The sequence below is a fragment of the Malus sylvestris genome, chromosome 1, assembly GCF_916048215.2.
Source record: "Malus sylvestris chromosome 1, drMalSylv7.2, whole genome shotgun sequence".
Taxonomy (NCBI): Eukaryota; Viridiplantae; Streptophyta; class Magnoliopsida; order Rosales; family Rosaceae; genus Malus; species Malus sylvestris.
This window is the reverse complement of record NC_062260.1, coordinates 24,638,447-24,658,003: the sequence shown is the minus strand read 5'-3', so window position 1 is coordinate 24,658,003 and position 19,557 is coordinate 24,638,447. Positions and strand designations below refer to the sequence as shown.

General features: G+C 39.6%; 2 protein-coding genes across 11 annotated transcripts; both read left to right on the top strand.

The window, feature by feature from the left end:
• The first annotated feature begins 479 nt into the window (after nt 1-479).
• Nucleotides 480-15,521, top strand: LOC126589429 (protein NETWORKED 4A-like). Of its 6 annotated transcripts, XR_007611861.1 has the most exons (6): nt 480-639; nt 1,194-1,302; nt 1,429-2,957; nt 5,828-5,887; nt 7,450-7,783; nt 7,942-8,229. XR_007611861.1 is itself a non-coding variant. In XM_050254996.1 (4 exons), exons 2-3 carry the CDS (start codon nt 1,194-1,196, stop codon nt 2,928-2,930), a joined length of 1,611 nt encoding a protein of 536 aa, XP_050110953.1. In that variant the 5' UTR covers nt 480-639; the 3' UTR covers nt 2,931-2,957; nt 7,942-8,229. The 6 variants fall into 6 exon arrangements, 3 of the variants coding, with proteins under 3 accessions (XP_050110953.1, XP_050110773.1, XP_050110701.1); XR_007611865.1 differs by lacking the exons at nt 7,450-7,783; nt 7,942-8,229 and adding an exon at nt 15,135-15,521; XR_007611879.1 differs by lacking the exon at nt 7,450-7,783.
• On the top strand, nt 10,368-13,041 carry LOC126590754 (uncharacterized). 5 transcript variants are annotated; one of them, XM_050256462.1, is made up of 2 exons: nt 10,368-10,527; nt 11,577-13,041. In XM_050256462.1, exon 2 carries the CDS (start codon nt 12,367-12,369, stop codon nt 13,039-13,041), a length of 675 nt encoding a protein of 224 aa, XP_050112419.1. In that variant the 5' UTR covers nt 10,368-10,527; nt 11,577-12,366. The 5 variants fall into 5 exon arrangements, with proteins under 5 accessions (XP_050112419.1, XP_050112488.1, XP_050112367.1 ...); XM_050256531.1 differs by having other exon boundaries at nt 10,368-10,569; nt 11,619-13,041; XM_050256410.1 differs by lacking the exon at nt 10,368-10,527 and adding an exon at nt 10,543-10,744.
• Nucleotides 15,522-19,557: the final 4,036 nt, after the last annotated feature.

Genomic DNA, 19,557 nt, shown 5'->3' with positions numbered 1-19,557 from the left:
CCTCTCATGTGCGGTAAATTTTCAATCCTATCACGTGAACAACACAAATGAGGGGATATAGAGCGCGTGTACCGTTGAACTTCACATATGAAACAATTTGACTCTGATACTATGATGTGAGATTCATTCTTAACGGTGTCAACAAAAAATATTATTTGCTCACATCCCCTAGTAAGAGTAGATATGTTTTGCAAATAGAAATAAAATAAAATCAGATTTTTTTTATTAAGTTTGGAATGTTTTCCCGCCATAAATCTTTGGTTGTTCCGCTGGCAGGGATGGGACGCCGCTGGTCCATCATGCGTTACGGCCCCACCTCTGAGGGCCTAATTATCGGAGTAGTTCGTTAAGTTACGAAAATACCCATTGACAGAAATCACGAGACTGAAAAGAAACGACGGGTGGGAGGGCATTTTGGGCACATAGAAATCTGTGACAGAATACGCGGGCAACAAAATTTTCTCGCTGTCCTCAACCGAATGTATCTATTTTTCATTTTGAAAAAAAGCCGCTTTTACCTCAAAACGCAAAAGCACCGATTAATCGCTTCGCTTATCCTTCTGATTCGGGCAGGAATTGGATCTGGAGCTCTCTCTCTCTCTCTCTCTCTAAGTCTCTTCTCCTCTGTCGCAGCAAAAGGTCAGTGACAGTGAGCTCACTCTTCCTGTTGATCTGTCGATTCTCCTTTTCGGCTTTTGAGTTTGTAGAATCGATTGCGTACAGATTATGCTTTTTTTCAGAATCGCTTTTTGTTTTAATTCTTGCATGTGGTTTGGTGACTTGTCTGCTGCAATGGCTGATTCGATGTTTTCGTTCAAATTACTAATTAGAACTGTATAGGAATTCTTATCTCGGATCTGATTCGAGATTTGATTTGATTTTGCATCTTTTCCATGTTTATATGTGTTTAAAAGAGTACTTAATTGCTTAATTGAGATTTAAACTAGCAACCCTTGTTAGCTCAGAGTGGTTAAGAGCGTTTATCCTTTCCGCCCGAGGTTCTGTGTTTGAATCCCCTCCAAAATTTCGCTCGTGTATAAATTAGGAGAATGCTAGCTACCTTCTCGGTTCACCTCTTTCATAGAATTTCCCGTTCTCAACCGAATCGGAGTCAGAATTTAGACATCTACTAATTTTTCCTGTTTTTTTCTGGGGATTTATGTGGTGTGTTTTTCATCATTTGATGCCAATAGATGGTTGATATGGAGAGAACAGAACTGAAGGAGTCAGATTCAACTGGACTGGACAATGGTATCACCCCAGATCGTTCTACTTCTATGTGGCTGGTAGAAAATCTTGAAGGTAAGTGGCTATTTTCGAGCCCGTCTTGTTTGTTGTTCTCTGTCTTGCTGATTATATATTGTTCCTTACTGTAATGTTTCTGTGCTGATTTGACCCAATAAGTGTTCAAAATGTTGGTTCTTGCAGAGATGGACCAGAGGATTAAGCAAATGATGAAGCTGATCAAAGAAGATGGCGATTCTTCGCCAAAAAATGATGAAGCGTTTTATCAGAAGAAGCCAGAATTGGTTGAGGAATTTCACAGAATGTATCGGTCGCTGGCTGGATGCTACGAACACTTGACCAAAGAAGCACATAAGGGGTTGGGAGATTCTGAATATGGTTTCGACCAAGGCTCTCCTCTGTTGACTCCTGATGCTAAACATGGTCTGCACAAATCCGGCCATCAAGTTGTTGGGTTAGGTATATCACCAAGCTCAGATGGTTCTAGTCCAGCTCTTTCTTTAAAGAATGGCAGCGAATCATCTTCCTCGTCATCATTGGGATCCGAGTCAGAATCTCTTAACTCCCCCGTCTGCAATTACTTGGTTCCACCTCCGAACGATGATTTTGACAGCCAGGGATGGCAGCAGAAGATTACTGAGCTTGAAACCGAACTTTCTAGCGTGAGAGAGAAGCTCCAAATGAGGGAGGGTGATCTTAAAATGGAGAAAATGCGGGTGTTTGAGCTGCAAAATCAGATAGTTGAGTTGGAGAGTCTGGCATCAGATAGAGAAAATGAGATTGGGAGATTGTTGGGAGACTTGGAAGTGACTAAGGAAAGGCGTAAGGGGTTGGACAAAGAGATTGTAAAGTTGAAGGATGAACATGCCCATAGAATTTCCGAAGGTGCTCATCAAATGCAAGGTCTGGAAGTCCAACTTGACTTGGAGAGAAAGCATGTTTCGGAGCTGGAGGAGAGGATAGTGAGGTACAATGCTGATATACTTGGCCGTGATCTTGAGGTGATGCAGCTGAAGAGTGCATTGCATGATTTACAGGAACAATTCTCTCTTGAGAAAGCAAACCTGCAGGCTGACATTTCAAGTTTTTCAGAGAAACAAATCCTTTTGGACACAAGAGTTGAAGAATTGAGCTTCAAAAGCAAGAGTTTGGACGACGAAATAAGGCAATGTGAAACGGATAAGATGGAAATGGAAAGGCAGCACGTTGTCCGCGAGATGGCATTGCAAGATGAAATAAGCCGCCTGAAAGTAGAAGTTGCTGACAGAAATGGACATGTGGAAGCTGTAAATAAAGACTTCGACAGGTTTAAACTGAAATATGATATGCTGATGGCGGAGAAAGATGAGCTCAATGCTAGGGCTCAAACGCTTATGGCGAATGTGAGTTCCCGCGACAATCAGATTCAGGAAATGGCGGGACATCTTAGTCTGTTACGAACAGAACATGAGGGTCTGATATTTGGATCCGAATGTGCACATAGACTAGTAGATGAGTTGAAATCGAGAGTGGAGGAGTTGCAGCAAGAGGTGAATAGGCAGAGTGTTGTGATCTCGGGTGCGGCTGAGGAGAAAAGAGAGGTGATCCGGCAGCTTTGCTTCTCGCTGGAGCACTACAGGAGCGGATACCAAGAGCTTCGTCAAGCATTTACCGGGCACAGGCGGCGGGCGGTTGCAGCTGCGTAAACTCGGTTTCTTATATGGAATGCTCAAGTACGTTTCTGAGGCTCACTTGATGTCTCTTGCATGATGTGTTGTGTTTTTGTTTAGGGTCAAATGGTCAATTCAGGTGGAATGTTATGTCAATGTTTAGTTAATTATGATACTAAATGCTCTAGATTTTGAATGTTAAAGAACAAAAATGGCATGGAAAAGCTTTGCTAATTGTTGATTAAGGTGTTAAACTCAGTCTTCTCATTTGTTTAGGGGGTGAAATGGTCAAAACATTATGGCCCTGTTTGGCACACCGTATAAGGTACCGAATAGTACTAATAATACGGAGTACGATGTTTGGTGCCCGTTTGGATTAAATAGGCACCGGATTATATAATCCGGCCCAACCTAATTAGTACTGCTGATACCCGCTTAGTTATACTTTCCAAAAGGACGGTATTATTTAGTCGGGTAGAAGACACAGCCTCTCTCGCTCTCTCCGCCTCTCTTGCGTTGCTTGCTCTCTCATCTGAACCCAGGTTCTCATCCTCCCTTCTGTTCCGCCCTCTTCCTTCTATTTTTCTTCTTCTTCTCTCTCCGTTCTGCCCTCCTCCTATTTTTGTGCAATTTTCAGATCTCAAAAAAAAAAATTGATCTGTATATATATATATTTTTTGCTTGTGCGCCCATCTCCCCTGCCAGAAGAACACTACCCACCTGGTTTGTTTGCCTGGTATGGGTCGAATCATTTGAAAATAAATCAATTTGGTTGGGTTTTTGCAAGAATTGCAAAGATCTTGAGTTAGGTATGTTGAAAATTTGAACCCAGTTGACAAATTAGTTGGGCGATTTTTCCCAACTTTTTGAACTTTTTGAACTTTTTGGTGAATTGGGTTATTATCTCTGTTAATTTGCTAAATTGGTTTACTTTTTGGTTGGCATAGATTATTACCTCATGAATTTCTCTCCTGTTTTTTTTTATCCTCGAGCATTTTGGTGAATTGGGTTATTATCTCGGTTGAATCTTTTGAGTATGAGTACGGGAAACAAGTTCACGCTCAAGTCTGGAAGGCGTTGAATACTGTCCATTCTTCTTTGCGTTTATCCGATTATGGCTTGAGATGCAGCACTCCTAGGTTGGATACTGTCTCATGGACATCTATGGTTGCAGGTTGTATTCAAGATCTGGATATGCTATAATAATATTTTTGTGTTTCTTATCCAATAGAGTACCAAACCAAACATAGTATAAATAATACAGTCATTAGTCCGATACTACACTAAACGCCCGACTAATTTAGTCAGTACTGTCCGGTGGCTATTTATCCTATCCGACAGAAATAATCAGTACAGTCCGAGTTGCCAAACGAGGCCTACAATCGAAAGATATTTAATTAGGAAAACTAATGAAAATGACTTGAAATTTTTTAGTTTTAATTAAAATGACAAAAAAGTGTTGTAAGTGAATAGTACTAGTAGTGATTTTTTAAAGTAAAAATGTTATTTTTCGTTAAAAGTGAACAGTACCGAAAGTGTAAAACTTCCTATTTAATAACCTATTATCTCTGCCAGTGAACAAACAAGGAAATAATAATAATAATAATAATAATAATAATAATAATAATAATGTACTCATTACGCATAAGGGTCTTCGATGTGGTCAGGCTGCCAAAGGGGAGATTTTGTCATGCTAGCATTGCTCAATTTTGTGAGCTCCTACAAAACTTATTTCACCTCACATGGCCTCCAAATGCACAAGTGACTTCAATCTGTTTGTTTGGTCGGTGTCAGAAACTAACAAAAGGTAAACACATGCGGACATTTTAATGATTACGTCGAGTGTAAGCGCTAGTTGGGCGGCAGGCTAGAGCTTAATGCCTAGACGGATTTAGGTAAATTTCTTATATATCTTGTAAATAAGTGCATATTGACACTTACAAAAAATTATACTTGTATAAAATTCATGGATAAAATAATAAAAGAATGATAAAATACATAAAGAGTATCCAACAAGTCCAAAATTTAAAAACACATTAAGCATATATGCCATATAACCATAGTGAGAAGTATTGTAGGATGACGCATATACAACAATTTCACAATTTAAAACCACATAAATGGAAAATAGGAGGAAAATAAGGAAATTTAGTAATGTAAGATACTTATCTTTAGCATCCCGGAATTTAAGTTGATACACAACACACCTATTCTATAAAATTAACAAAATTTCAAGGTATAATTATACTTAAGACTTTAAACAAATTTCACAAAAAAAAAAAAAAAAAAAAAAAAAAAAAAAAAAAACCACCCAGCCGCCTAGCCCGCCTAGAGCCACCCCGATTTTTCCAACCGTTTTGCACAAAATCGCCTCGGTTCCAAGGCGCCTAGCACCTAGGGCGTTTTTTAGAACAATACATATAGTGTACCTTTTCGTGTTCTGAGTACATTGAAAAATCTCTCCTAAAAAAAGGTAAAAGTTGGAGAGATCTCATAGGCCAATCCATTATCCAATAGGTCTTAATTGGATTCATTACACAATTTGATCTCATGATAAAAGTCGTTCATTCTTTAAGTATTTACTATAAATCTTCCATACAAATTTCACTCAAATAAAATATTGTTTAGCCATTGAACAATTGATCAAATATTTTATTAATAACACTGTATTTTTCTATTTGTGGTCATAATTAGATTGTTAATATTTTTTAATTTGATGTCTCCAATATGTTTTGTTCAAATCATAATAATTATTGTGGACGTGCTTATGCTAGTAAAAAAGATTACATTAACTTACTAGCTAGTAAGCATTTTTGCTACTAATGACAGATCTATGATATCAACTATATATTCTATAATATGTAACCTAGATTTCGCTTACTATTGTAATTGTAATTACCCTAATAATTTTCTTTTCTTTTTTCAAAAACAAGGGCTAGCTAGTGGTCGAGCCACGACAGCCTATCTTTTTTGGGTTATGAAGATTTACAAAGGTATGTTGGTCATTATCGTGTGATTCGACAGCTTCATGAATCAAACCTTGAACAAGTGATGTAAAATACGAAATTGAAATTTGTCTCAACCATGATGCCACCCCTTGGTGGTTAATTAACCTAATAATTTCATTTGACTTGTTTTATGTGTTAATCCCCTAAAGTCAAAATTTGGACCCACACAAAAAACATACCTACTCTCCTCTCCTAAAAGCAAAGAGGGTCCTCTCCGGATTTACTTTGTGGGGATCTTAGGGATTCTTATACCTTATTCGTTTATCGTATATCGTACGACTAATTTTCGTATGTACTATTTATGTTTAATTTTAAATAAAAAAAATCAAATGATTTTTTATCGTAAGATGTACAATGAATAGTTAAAATGTAAGAATTCCTAGGATCCTTACAATTTGAATTCGGATGAGATCTAAATCCCTCTAAAGTGCCAGACCTACGAATGCCACGTATGAGATGTCATAAACTTCCAGAAGTTTTGACCCTGGGATTTCCAGCAAAAACCCAGAAATAGGATTGGGAGGAGGCTGAATGGCCGAGGCAGTTGACTTTCACTTGGAGACGTGTAGTTTACGAAAATACCAAAAATACCCTACTTATATAACGGTCTTGCCAGCAAGGTAAAGAGTGGTTGGCTATTATGGTAATGCCCAAAAGGGAAAGGACCCAAATTAAAAGGCTAGAGTGCGAGGGGAGTTGGTATGGAAGGGCCTACCAACACTCTATAACTTTACCATAGCATCTTAAATTAATAACATAAATTATTTTTCTCACAAAAATGCTTCATGATTAATTTGATATATCATCACTTTATGTTGATCTAAAAACAATGTTATCCATGCTTCCACTCACAACCAAACACATGGCCTTGTGTTTCGTTGCTGAAAGTAGGATGGAGGTAGACCTGTAAACGGGTCGGGTTTATTGGGTTTGGGTAGGATTGAACCCGACCCGTTAAGTTAACGGGTCATCCGAACCCGACCTGTTTCACCCGTTAACAATTATTATTATTATTTTTTGCATAAAGTTTATTTTTTTGTTATTAAGACTTTACTAAAATTACTAAAATATCCTCAACTAACAGATGCTAACGGGTCTTAACGGGTCTAACGGGTTGACCCAAAGTGACCCGTTATTTAATGGGTTGTTAACATGTTCACCTGTTAGCGACCCGACTCGTTAAGCATCCATCCAAATACAAATATTAACGGGTTGGGTGGAGTCAGGTTAACGGGTTGGGTCCAAAATGCCAGGCCTAGATGGCGGTAAACCTTATTACACATGAGATACTCTCAGGTAATCAAAGACACCACATATGAACAATATTAAATAGTTGCTTTACTTTTGAAAATATGTGACAAATATTTGTCGGTCAGATGACGCTACTTGGACTATGTTTTAGTTGCAAGAAATAATCTTTGGCAAATTATAGGGGTTTCACTAGTTTTTTGTGTGGACACATAGGTATAATATAGTTCTCTATCTGAACACAAGAATTTCTCGTAAGCTAATCTCGAAGTTAATCATCTCTCTCTCTTCTCTGTAAGTCTTTGAGCTTGGCCGTGTTTCTGACGGTCAGCAGTGGTCCGACCTGATAGAAGCTTCTTCACCACGGAAAATAAGGCCAATTCCAAATCCTCCATCAATTCCTCTGTTTGGAAATCAAAGACTTAACCTTTTCCACACTCCCAAAGACTTTGAGGCGCTTTTCCATTATTTATTTATTTATTTTTCAACATTTTTGCCAACACCTCCCTTTGCCTTCTTCACCCATTTCATGAAAACCAAACACACCAACAAATCCCTTGCCTCTCTCTCTCTCTCTCTCTCTCTCTCTCTCTCTCTTGGATCTCTATGAGGTTTCACTTATGTTTTGTTCAGGTACCGCTTCCTTAATTTCTTCATATTCTGGCTCTGAATTTCCTGTTTTTATGTCTTTTTTGTTGTCCTTGTTGTTATTCATGGATCTTTTTTTTTTTGGTTTTTGGGAGAATTAGCTTTTGTTCTGATTCCATAAACATGTTGTGCTTGCATTGCAGATGGTGTTTGGAGTTCAATAAGTTCAAAGTTTGAGACTTTTTTGTTGGAACTGGAAACCCTGTTGTTTGTGTTGGACAAAGATGTCTCCTGAATTGATAACAAAAGTTCGACTGGTCCGATGTCCGGAATGCCGGCAGCTTCTTGCGGAGTTGCCCGAAATCATCCCACTAATTTAATTTGCTATCCCCTTTCTTGTCTAATTCATTTCTCACTGACTGTAAACAATGGCATATACTATTGAGGTTTTCTGCGATATTTTTATTGATAACGCGATATTCTGTTCTAAACTACTACAGTTTATGGGGCGAGAGATTCAAACTAGGGTGCAGGGACCTGGCCAACTGGCCTAACCCCGTCAGCGAGATTTTCCGCAAGATTAACAACAACAACAACAACAACAAAGCCTTTTCCCACTAAGTGGGGTCGGCTATATGAATCCTAGAACGCCATTGCGCTCGGTTTTGTGTCATGTCCTCCGTTAGATCCAAGTACTCTAAGTCTTTTCTGAGAGTCTCTTCCAAAGTTTTCTTAGGTCTTCCTCTACCCCTTCGGCCCTGGACCTCTGTCCCGTAGTCACATCTTCGACCCGGAGCGTCAGTCGGCCTTCTTTGCACATGTCCAAATCACCGGAGCCGATTTTCTCTCATCTTTCCTACAATTTCGGTTACTCCTACTTTACCTTGGATATCCTCATTCCCAATCTTATCCTTTCTCGTGTGCCCACACCTCCCACGAAGCATCCTCATCTCCGCTACACCAATTTTGTGTACGTGTTGATGCTTCACCACCCAACATTCTGTGCCATACAACATCGCTGGCCTTATTGTCGTCCTATAAAATTTTCCTTTGAGCTTCAGTGGCCTACGACGGTCACACAACACGCCGGATGCACTCTTTCCATCCAGCTCGTATTCTATGGTTGAGATCTCCATCTAATTCTCCGTTCTCTTGCAAGATAGATCCTAGGTAGCGAAAACGGTCGCTTTTTGTGATCTTCGCTAGATTGCTCCGGTCATTAGTGTGGATAAGTATATAAATGGATAGAGATAGGAAAGCAAACACAAGATGTATGTGGTTCACCCAGATTGGCTACGTCCACGGAATAGAAGAGTTCTCATTAATTGTGAAGGGTTTACACAAGTACATAGGTTCAAGCTCTCCTTTAGTGAGTACAAGTGAATGATTTAGTACAAATGACATTAGGAAATATTGTGGGAGAATGATCTCGTAATCACGAAACTTCTAAGTATCGGAGTGTGGTGTCGTCTTGACTTGCCTTATCTGTCTCATAGGTAGATGTGGCATCTTCTCTGGAAGTACTCTTCCTCCATCCAGGGGTGGTATCTTTAACTGGTGGATATGCACAAGGTAATGTATCAATTTCACTTGAAGCTTACTTGTAGTTTCAGGCTTGGTCAAGCGCGATACAAACCATGTAGTAGGAGTCCCCCAAGTCGCCGAGTTAGGGGGTCTGCTGAAAGAGGTGACAGACAAGGTAAGCAATCAGAGCTCCGATTGATTGTTCACCTTCTCCCCATCTTGCAGCAGCATGAAGGATAAAGAGAAGAAAAATGAGAAGAGATGATATGAGATACTTTTGCTTCTGAAGAAGTAACTTTCCACAGGCTTATTCTTGAACTGGGCTGGAGGGTTTTCTGGTTTCCTCCAGAGTATTAAGGCCGACTGAAGAATTTGAGGGTCAAAACAAGTCCATCAAATCTAGAGTACGTTCCAACCTGCTGATATGGGATACTTTTGCTTTTGACAGAGTAATGGATGTATCGGCACGTGTGCTGTTACGCTTGTCTCCACATGCTTCCTTGTATCCTTCGCACTTGCCCTATCTGTTCCTCAAGCAGATGCGGAATCTTCCCTGGAAACATAAGATGTTGAAGATGAGTACTCGAGAGCAATGCCAGGTAAGTAATCAGGTAAGGGGTTCCAGGCAGTCAGTTCCTGGCTGGAAGCTTGATTCCAAGTGCTGACTGATTGCTCTCTTTCTCCTTGTCTTGCAGGTAAAAACAAGGCCAAAAGAAAAGACAGGGAAAAAGCATGATATAGGATACTCTTGCTTTTAACCCTGATGATATGAGATATTCTTGCTCTAGTATAGCTTGTTTGCAGAGGTATTATCGGGGGGAAAGAAAGCTGAATATTTCGAAAGGCTTCGTTGGGAGTGCCCTCTCAGATATGATGAAGGGTTGAGCATTTTTGCAGGTCTACATGTCCGTTGGGGATGGAGGTCGACATATATAGGAGTCTCCCTAACAACAAATAGTAATGCTATTCCTTTACCCTGCTTGGTCATAGCACGGTAGTGGGAGCTGCCAGTTTCACATGTTTTAACTTTGTCAAAGCACTTTGAAAAGGTGGTCTGTGGTATATTCGGAGAACAATGCCTCTTCGATTTTTGAGAAAACAATCATGCTGGGGGTCTGACTCTCGAGATTCGGAGAGCAGTGTCTTTTCGATTTTTGAGGAAGTAATCATGTTGGGAGTCTGGCTCTCGAGATTCGGATGGCGGTGCCTCTTCGATTTTGGAGCAAGCAATCTTGTTGGGAGTGTTGTCTCGAATGTGAGTAAAGGTTGGGCATGTTTGCTAGTCTACCTTGCCACGAAGCACAAAGGTTGACACACAGGGACTTTCCAATTATCCAGCAATGGTACTGTTCCTTTACCCTCTCTTCGATTTTGAGAAAGTAGTCATGTTGGGAGTCTGGCTCTCGAGATTCGGAGGACGGTGCCTCTTCGATTTTAGAGCAAGCAATCTTGTTGGGAGTGTTTTCTCGAATGTGAGTAAAGGTTGGGCATGTTTGCTAGTCTACCTTGCCACAAAGCACAGAGGTTGACACACAGGGACTTTCCAATTATCCAGCAGTGGTACTGTTCCTTTACCCTTGTGGGTAATAATATGGTAGCTAGACCTTCAAAATTTATGTGTCTAAATTTTTGTTAGTGCTGTTTCTTTGCTATTCTTTTACCTTTCTTGGTCAGAGCGATGTAGTGGGAGCTGCAAGCTTCACGTGCTCAACTTTGGCAGAGAACTTTGGCAAAGTTATCTGTGGTACCCATGAGCTATTGTTGCGTGTGGGAAGTGGGTGATTGAACAGTAAGATTCATGTGCTTTCTACTTCACCAGAAGTCTTCGACAGAATGCCCATAATTTCTGCAAAGCTGAGTGTGCGTGTGACAGGTGCTGACAAGGCTAGAAAAGTAGGTGCCTCTTCGATTTCTGAGATCGGCCCTCGTGGTCTCTGAGTAGCCCAGCTTTTGAGAAAGCGAGCGCCTCTTCGATTGATTCGGAGAACGATGCCTCATCGATTTTGAGAAAGCAATCATGTTGGGGGTCTGGCGTGCCTCTTCGATTTTGGAGCAAGCAATCTTGTTGGGAGTGTTTTCTCGAATGTGAGTAAAGGTTGGGCATGTTTGCTAGTCTACCTTGCCACGAAGCACAGAGGTTGACACACAGGGACTTTCAAATTATCCAGCAATGGTACTGTTCCTTTACCCTCTCTTCGATTTTTAAGAAAGTAGTCATGTTGGGAGTCTGGCTCTCGAGATTCGGAGGACGGTGCCTCTTCGATTTTTGGAGCAAGCAATCTTATTGGGAGTGTTTTCTCGAATGTGAGTAAAGGTTGGACATGTTTGCTAGTCTACCTTGCCACGAAGCACAGAGGTTGACACACAGGGACTTTCCAATTATCCATCAGTGGTACTGTTCCTTTACCCTTGTGGGTAATAATATGGTAGCTAGACCTTCAAAATTTATGGGTCTAAACTTTGTTAGTGCTGTTTCTTTGCTATTCTTTTACCCTTCTTGGTCAGAGCGATGTAGTGGGAGCTGCAAGCTTCACGTGCTCAACTTTGGCAGAGAACTTTGGCAAAATTATCTGTGGTACCCATGAGCTATTGTTGCGTGTGGTAAGTGGGTGATTGAACAGTAAGATTCATGTGTTTTCTACTTCCCCAGAAGTCTTTGACAGAATGCCCATAATTTCCGCAAAGCTGAGTGTGCGTGTGACAGGTGCTGACAAGGCTGGAAAAGTAGGTGCCTCTTCGATTTCTGAGAGCGGCCCTCGTGGTCTCTGGGGAGCCCAGCTTTTGAGAAAGCGAGCGCATCTTCGATTTCTGAGATCGGCCTTCGTGGTCTTTGAGCAGCCCAACTTTTGAGAAAGCAAACACCTCTTCGATTTCTGAGATCAACCCTCGTGATCTCTAAGCAGCCCAGCTTTTGAGAAAGCAAACGCCTCTTCGATTTCTGAGCAGGTGCCTCTTCGATTTCTGAAGCTCCGTCGAGTGCAGATTTTTATAGGGGCTGGCATTAAGTTCCAAAGCACACTTGAATCTCCACCAGTAGAAGCTTCATTCTTGCACTTCTAAGATCTTGATTTGTCCGACCTCTTCTCTCTTCAACACCTTTGAAAATGTCTGGCCCCTCCGACCGTCGTTTTGACTTGAACCTTGTTGAAGAGGCAGCCCCGCCTTCGTCAGACAACATATGGCGCCCATCCTTCGTCTCCCCTACTGGTCCTCTTACCGTTGGGGATTCCGTGATGAAGAATGATATGACCGCTGCGGTGGTGGCCAGGAACCTTCTCACTCCCAAAGATAACAGACTACTTTCCAAACGGTCTGATGAGTTAGCTGTTAAGGATTCGCTGGCTCTCAGTGTTCAGTGTGCAGGTTCTGTGTCTAATATGGCCCAACGCCTATTTGCTCGAACCCGCCAAGTTGAATCATTGGCGGCTGAAGTTATAAGTCTCAAACAGGAGATTAGAGGGCTCAAGCATGAGAATAAACAGTTGCACCGGCTCGCACATGACTATGCTACAAACATGAAGAGGAAGCTTGACCAGATGAAGGAAACTGATGGTCAGGTTTTACTTGATCATCAGAGATTTGTGGGTTTGTTCCAAAGGCATTTATTGCCTTCGTCTTCTGGGGCTGTACCGCGTAATGAAGCTCCAAATGATCAACCTCTGATGCCTCCTCCTTCTAGGGTTCTGTCCAGTACTGAGGCTCCAAATGATCCCCCTCCGGTGCCTTCTCTTTCTGGGGCTCTACCGACTGCTGAGACTTCTCCTAAGCAACCTTTGTGAAGGCTCCCTCTTGTGTGTTTATTTTGACTCATGTATATGTACATATTTGTAGCTTATCGGGGATATCAATAAATAAGCTTTCCTTCATTTCAACGTATTGTGTTAAATACACCAAAGCCTTCTTCGCTAAGTTCTTTGAATTTTCTTTTGTTGAAGCTTGTATGTTGAAGCTTTCAGAGTGGAGCATGTAGGTTGGGGTAGTGTTCCCTTAATTTCCCGAGTGAGGAAAACTTCTCGGTTGGAGACTTGGAAAATCCGAGTCACTGAGTGGGATCGGCTATATGAATCTTAGAACGCCATTGTGCTCGATCCTGTGTCATGTCCTTCGTTAGATCCAAGTACTCTAAGTCTTTTCTTAGAGTCTCTTCCAAAGTTTTCCTAGGTCTTCCTCTACCCCTTCGGCCCTGAACCTCTGTCCCATAGTCGCATCTTCTAATCGGAGCGTCAATAGGCCTTCTTTGCACATGTCCAAACCACCGTAACCGATTTTCTCTCATCTTTCCTTCAATTTCGGCTACTCCTACTTTACCCCGGATATCCTCATTCCTAATCTTATCCTTTCTCGTGTGCCCACACATCCAACGAAGCATCCTCATCTCCGCTACACCCATTTTGTGTACGTGTTGATGTTTCACCGCCCAACATTCTGTGCCATACAGCATCGCCGGCCTTATTGCCGTCCTATAAAATTTTCCCTTGAGCTTTAGTGGCATACGGCGGTCACACAACACGCCGGATGCACTCTTCCACTTCATCCATCCAGCTTGTATTCTATGGTTGAGATCTCCATCTAATTCTCCGTTCTTTTGCAAGATAGATCCTAGGTAACGAAAACGGTCGCTCTTTGGTATTTCTTGATCTCCGATCCTCACCCCTAACTCGTTTTGGCCTCCATTTGCACTGAACTTGCACTCCATATATTCTGTCTTTGATCGGCTTAGGCGAAGACCTTTAGATTCCAACACTTCTCTCCAAAGGTTAAGCTTTGCATTTACCCCTTCCTGAGTTTCATCTATCAACACTATATCGTCTGCGAAAAGCATACACCAAGGAATATCATCTTGAATATGTCCTGTTAACTCATCCATTACCAACGCAAAAAGGTAAGGACTTAAGGATGAGCCTTGATGTAATCCTACAGATATGGGAAAGCTTTCGGTTTGTCCTTCATGAGTTCTTACGGCAGTCTTTGCTCCTTCATACATATCCTTTATAGCTTGGATATATGCTACTCGTACTCCTTTCTTCTCTAAAATCCTCCAAAGAATGTCTCTTGGGACCCTATCATACGCTTTTTCCAAATCTATAAAGACCATGTGTAAATCCCTTTTCCCATCTCTGAAGTGCTAATAGATTAAAAGACTAAATTGTTTTCTAGGATTGCTTAATCTGTTTAATATACGAAATTGCATGTTGGACCGATTTCATTTCTGTCTGTTGATTCAACGTTCTGAGTAATTGAGCTCCGTCTTTGTTTATCTGCACCGTTTTATGGATAATAACTGTTAGGAACTTGTAAGGGACTCTCAGTCTCACATCACCCAAACTTTAATAGAAACCTCTCTTTATAAGTGAGTTCACTCACTTTTGGTTTGAAAAGAATTGGGCCAAGGTTATGGACCTTGGGCTTTAGACTTGAAGGGTTTGGATGCACATATTAAATGTCATGTGGTAAAACTGATCACGTGAATAGTTACAACCGTTCTTACGGCTTTAACTGCTCCATCACACCATTATAAATATGGCCGTCAGATCAGAAACCAATACAATTAGATAGTTGTATCCTGCAAGATAGACGTCCATTGAACTACTGCACTGGTATAGACGTCCATTGAACTACTGCACTGGTGTAGAGGCGAATTTCTGTCTTAGGAGTCCATTGAACTACTGCACTAGTGTAGGGGCGAATTTCTGTCTTAGGAGATTGCTTCTGCAAGCCTCTATTTTCAAAGAACAAGTCAGTGATTTATGATTTTATATGCAATTTCGTTAAGTATTTATATTTTGATATATTGTATTTGTTCCACATGTTGCTACTCAGTTTTTTAGTTTAGGGTTCGGATTAGTTTCCTAAACCATCCTTCTGAATGCAGCGAAAAGTCGAATAAATTGACTAAGAAGCAAGAGCGCTAGCATAAATGACACTGAGGCAGCTCAGAGGATTGGTTTGGATCGCCCTTCTGAAGATAGAAAATCCAGAAGCTCAGGTCGTAATGTAGCTCTTCTCGAATCCGGAGAATGCTCTTCAGACCAAGACAATGAATGGGATCAGATTATGTCTTCCGAAGGCAATGAGTCTGGAAATTGGTTTTGTGATGTGTTGTGTTTGTATGGTAGAAGTTTTTGTTTAGGGTCGATTCAGGTCGGATGTTAAATCAATGTTTAGTTTATTATGAGACTAAATGCTCTAGATTTGAATGTTAAAGAACAACAATGGCATGTAAACCCTTTGCTAATTATTGATTAAGGTGTTAAACTCAGTCTTCTCATTTGTTTAGAGATGCAAAATGGTCAAAACATTCCAATTGAAAGGGAACTAAAACCTATTATCTCTGCCGGTTAACAAAAGAAAATAATAGCCACTCAGTTCTACGGTCTAGTGATATTCCTCTTCACTTGGAAGTGAGAGATCTTAGGTTTGAATCTCGTGAATAACGAATTCGATACCAAATTAGGTTGCATTGTGTGGCTTGGCTAAACTCCTCTCCCTTTAGTGTAAAAGTATCGACGTACTCAAAAAAAAAAACAAAGAAAAAAAAAAGAAAAGGAAAATAATAACAATAATGTACTCAATTAGGCATTAAGGGTGTCTTTGTAAATGTATGCAAATTTATTTTATATTATACATGCCTTTGTAGGATCAAGTAGCACAAGTCATAAATTCTCACATGAGTGATTGTACGTAGTTGATGAGTTGTGATTATAAATACACTGACTCGCTATCGTAACATCATGGACAACTATGATGACATTGCTTGATTTTGTGAACTCTACGCATCAATGATCTACAATATAGATGACTATGCTAGCATGAGAAAATCGAGAGATTTTTCAGTGTGATTGGAACACGGAGTAGTACACCACGTATCACTATATTGATGGTGAAATATGTGTGCTAAAAAGTTAATAACTTAAAAAATACAATTTTTCACCACTTATAAAAAAAAACACGTTGTGTATCACCTATGTTCCCGTCATAATGAAAAATTTATCAAAATAAAATCCTAAATAGAACAACTTGACCATGTCCTCGGTGAGATAACTCTCACAAACAAGCAAGACTGCTTGCATTCTTCCACCAAACCCCACAATTCCCCCACCCCACCCAACACCTACACCCACTTCGTACACTTATTAGAGCTACGATGCATATCATGTGATCAGGCTGCCAAATTAGAGTTTTTCATGCTAGCATTGCTCAATTTAGTGAGCCCCTATAAAACTTATGAAAACTTATTTCACCTCATATGGCCTCCAAATGCACAAGAGACTTCAATCTGTTTGTTTGGTGGATGTGGAAACTTCAAAAAAGGTAAAAACATGCGGACATTTCAATAATTATGTCGAGTGTTGAGATGCTATAAAAAGAGGTAAAAGCTAATGAGTTCTCATAGGCCAATCCATTATCCCATACGTTTTGTTTGTTGGCATTCGAGTACAAATTTATGAGTGTGTCGGAAAAACGGTCTGGTACAACAAGTGTACTAATACAATTAGTTAGAACCTAAAAAAAAAAATTCCAACCAATTGTACTAAAAGAAATGTTAAGGAGACTCTCTAATTAGTGGAACTTTGTATAGACTACAAACTCTATGTCACATCATGTTTTATGCTTAATGTTTTATAATATTAGCACAAAAATTGACGTTAAATAGTAAGGTAGCAAAGAGTTCATAGAGAGTCTCATTTTGCGAGAGTCTTCTTAGCATTTCTCTTATACTAATTACACTTAGTGCACCTGATCGTGTTCCCACACATTAAAATATCTTTCCCAATTGTTTTTAGGGTTACCAAGAAGGACAACAAGGCATGCAAATGCAAAGCAAAATACATGGGAACACAAACAGGAACACAAACAGGAATAAAACAGGAATAAAGAGAACAAAGGAGAAACGTTTGACCAAAAAATGACTTATGTAGGGGTTGAACTTGAAATGTCAGTCAAGTCCCCGCGTGGAAACATTCATGCGCGTCAGGATGTCGAAATCAAGTCGTCACATGGAGCAATGCTGAAACCTTCTTTCCCTTGTGAATGCAAAGCCATGTTTCCAAGCACGAGCGGCCGCGTCTTTTTCCAAGAGGTACCCTTGCTTAGAAGAAATCTTTGGTTTTATACTTGAGATTCATTAACTCACTTATAATTGCGCTCAAACGCTAATTAATTAATATGTTAATACAACACTAACTACTTAATTGGATTTGTTCCACAATTTAATCTCAAGATCAAAGTCTTTCTTTCTTTAGGTATTCACTAAAAAAATCTTTCTTGCAAAATTTCACTCAAATAAAACATCGTTAAGTCATTGAAAATTTGACAAACATTTCATTGATTATTTAGTACGTTGTGTTTGTCTATTTGTGGTCATAATTAGATTGTTAAACACCTTTTAATTTAAGGTTACCAATTTGATTGGTTTAAATCATCATAAATATTGTGAAACGTGCTTATACCTGTAAAAACAAATATTGCATTAACTTACTAACTAGTCAGCATTTTTGCTACTAATCACATATCGTTTATATCATTTATACATTCAATAATATGTAAGCTAACTTCCGCTTACTATTGTAATTGTAATTAACCTAATAAATTTTTTTGGGAACTTTAACGAAAAGCTTCTGGTACTGTTCACTTTAACGAAAAACCATATTTTTACACTAAAAAATCAATCATAATACTATTCACTTTACTCTTTATTTTGTCTTTATCGTTAAAACTAAAAGTTTTCAAGCCATTTTTATTAGTTTTTTTTTTATTTTGCAAAAAATGGGATCAGTTGGTGAAATAGTCACGACGGTCCATTCTTTATGAGAATGAGAATTTCATAAAGGCATTTCAATTACCCCATAAGCACTATCAAGTAATTCACCAATGTCGAAAATCATACTCTAAACAAACCGTGAAAATACAAACTTGAAATTCGCACCAATCATTAAGTCACCTCATAGTGGTTAATTAACCTAATGTTTTGATTTGGCTTGTTTTTTGTGTTGATCCCCCATTGTCAAAATTTGGACCCACCCAAAAAACGTACCTACTCTCCTCTCCTATAGTGCCAGACTTACGAATGCCACCACGTCCGAGAGACAGCTCATACACTTCCAGAAGTTTTGACTTCGCAAGCCTTTGTTTTTCTGGGATTCTTAATAGCCAATGGGGATTTTATAAAGGAACGGGCTTATGAGCACTTTCACTTTCCATACATTCTCATTTTTTTATTTGTACGGTTACGATTAAATCACGTCAACATTCTATATTATTATTATTTTTTATCTTATTATCTTTATAAAAAAATTAATATAAAATGTTAACGTGGCTTAACCGTGACCGCACAAAATAAGGGGGGATGAGAGTGTATTGGAAGTGGGAGGGCAGAGAAGCAGGTCCTTTTATTAAAAGGAAAACTAATGAAAAGAGCTTGAAAACTTTGAGTTTTAAGGATAAGGACAAAATAAAGGGTAAAGTGAATAGTACCGGTTTGGCTTTTTAGTGTAAAAATATGGTTTTTCGTTAAAATAAACAGTACCGTAAGCTTTTCGTTAAAACTTCTTCTATAAAACTGAAAACTCCCCTGGCATTTCCCATCAAAAACCCAGAAACAGGATTAGGAGGAGGCTGAGTGGGCGAGGCAGTTGATTGACTTGGATATATTGGAGTTTAGGAAAATAACAAAAATACCCTACTTGTATAACGGTCGTGCCGGCAAGGGAAAGAGTGATTGGCTATTACATGGCCAAATTGTAATCACCAAAAGCAAAGGACTCAAATTAAGAGGCTATAGAACCACGACAAGTAGTCTAGTTGAAAATTGCAGATATCAGCTCTCTAAAAAAAATAATAGGAGGTTCTGGATCTGATATTTTATAAATTGTGAATCTGCTTGATTATGATCACTTGTAGGATGCAATTTTTAACTACTCTCATCTGAACCCGAAATAGATGGATAATCGTGATTAGTTGCTAGTTGTTCTCCAAAAATAAAAAATTAAAATTAAAAGGCTGTATTGTTTTGCTTTACATCGATCGATTTGAATTATGAGGGGGAGGGGAGTTAGTATAAAAGGGCCTACCTACGCTCTATAACGTTGCCCTAACATTTTTGAATTAATAACATAAATTATTTGTCTCACAAAAACGCTATATGATTAGTTAAGATATCGTCACTTTAGAAACTTGTGTCCGTCTAAGAATCAAGTTATCCATGCTCCCACTCACAACCAAACCGATTGTTTTGTGCTTGATTGGTTAAAGTGGGACACTGGTAGATCTTCTCATGTAATCAATGACGTCACATA

What these genes read in the sequence shown, in the direction of transcription:
- LOC126589429 (XM_050254996.1), top strand. Translation starts at nt 1,194, where the DNA reads ATGGTTGATATGGAGAGAACAGAACTGAAGGAGTCAGATTCAACTGGA. An exon ending in GCTGGTAGAAAATCTTGAAG is followed by an intron (nt 1,303 to 1,428) that starts GTAAGTGGCTAT and finishes TGGTTCTTGCAG; the next exon opens with AGATGGACCAGAGGATTAAG.
- LOC126590754 (XM_050256462.1), top strand. Translation starts at nt 12,367, where the DNA reads ATGTCTGGCCCCTCCGACCGTCGTTTTGACTTGAACCTTGTTGAAGAG.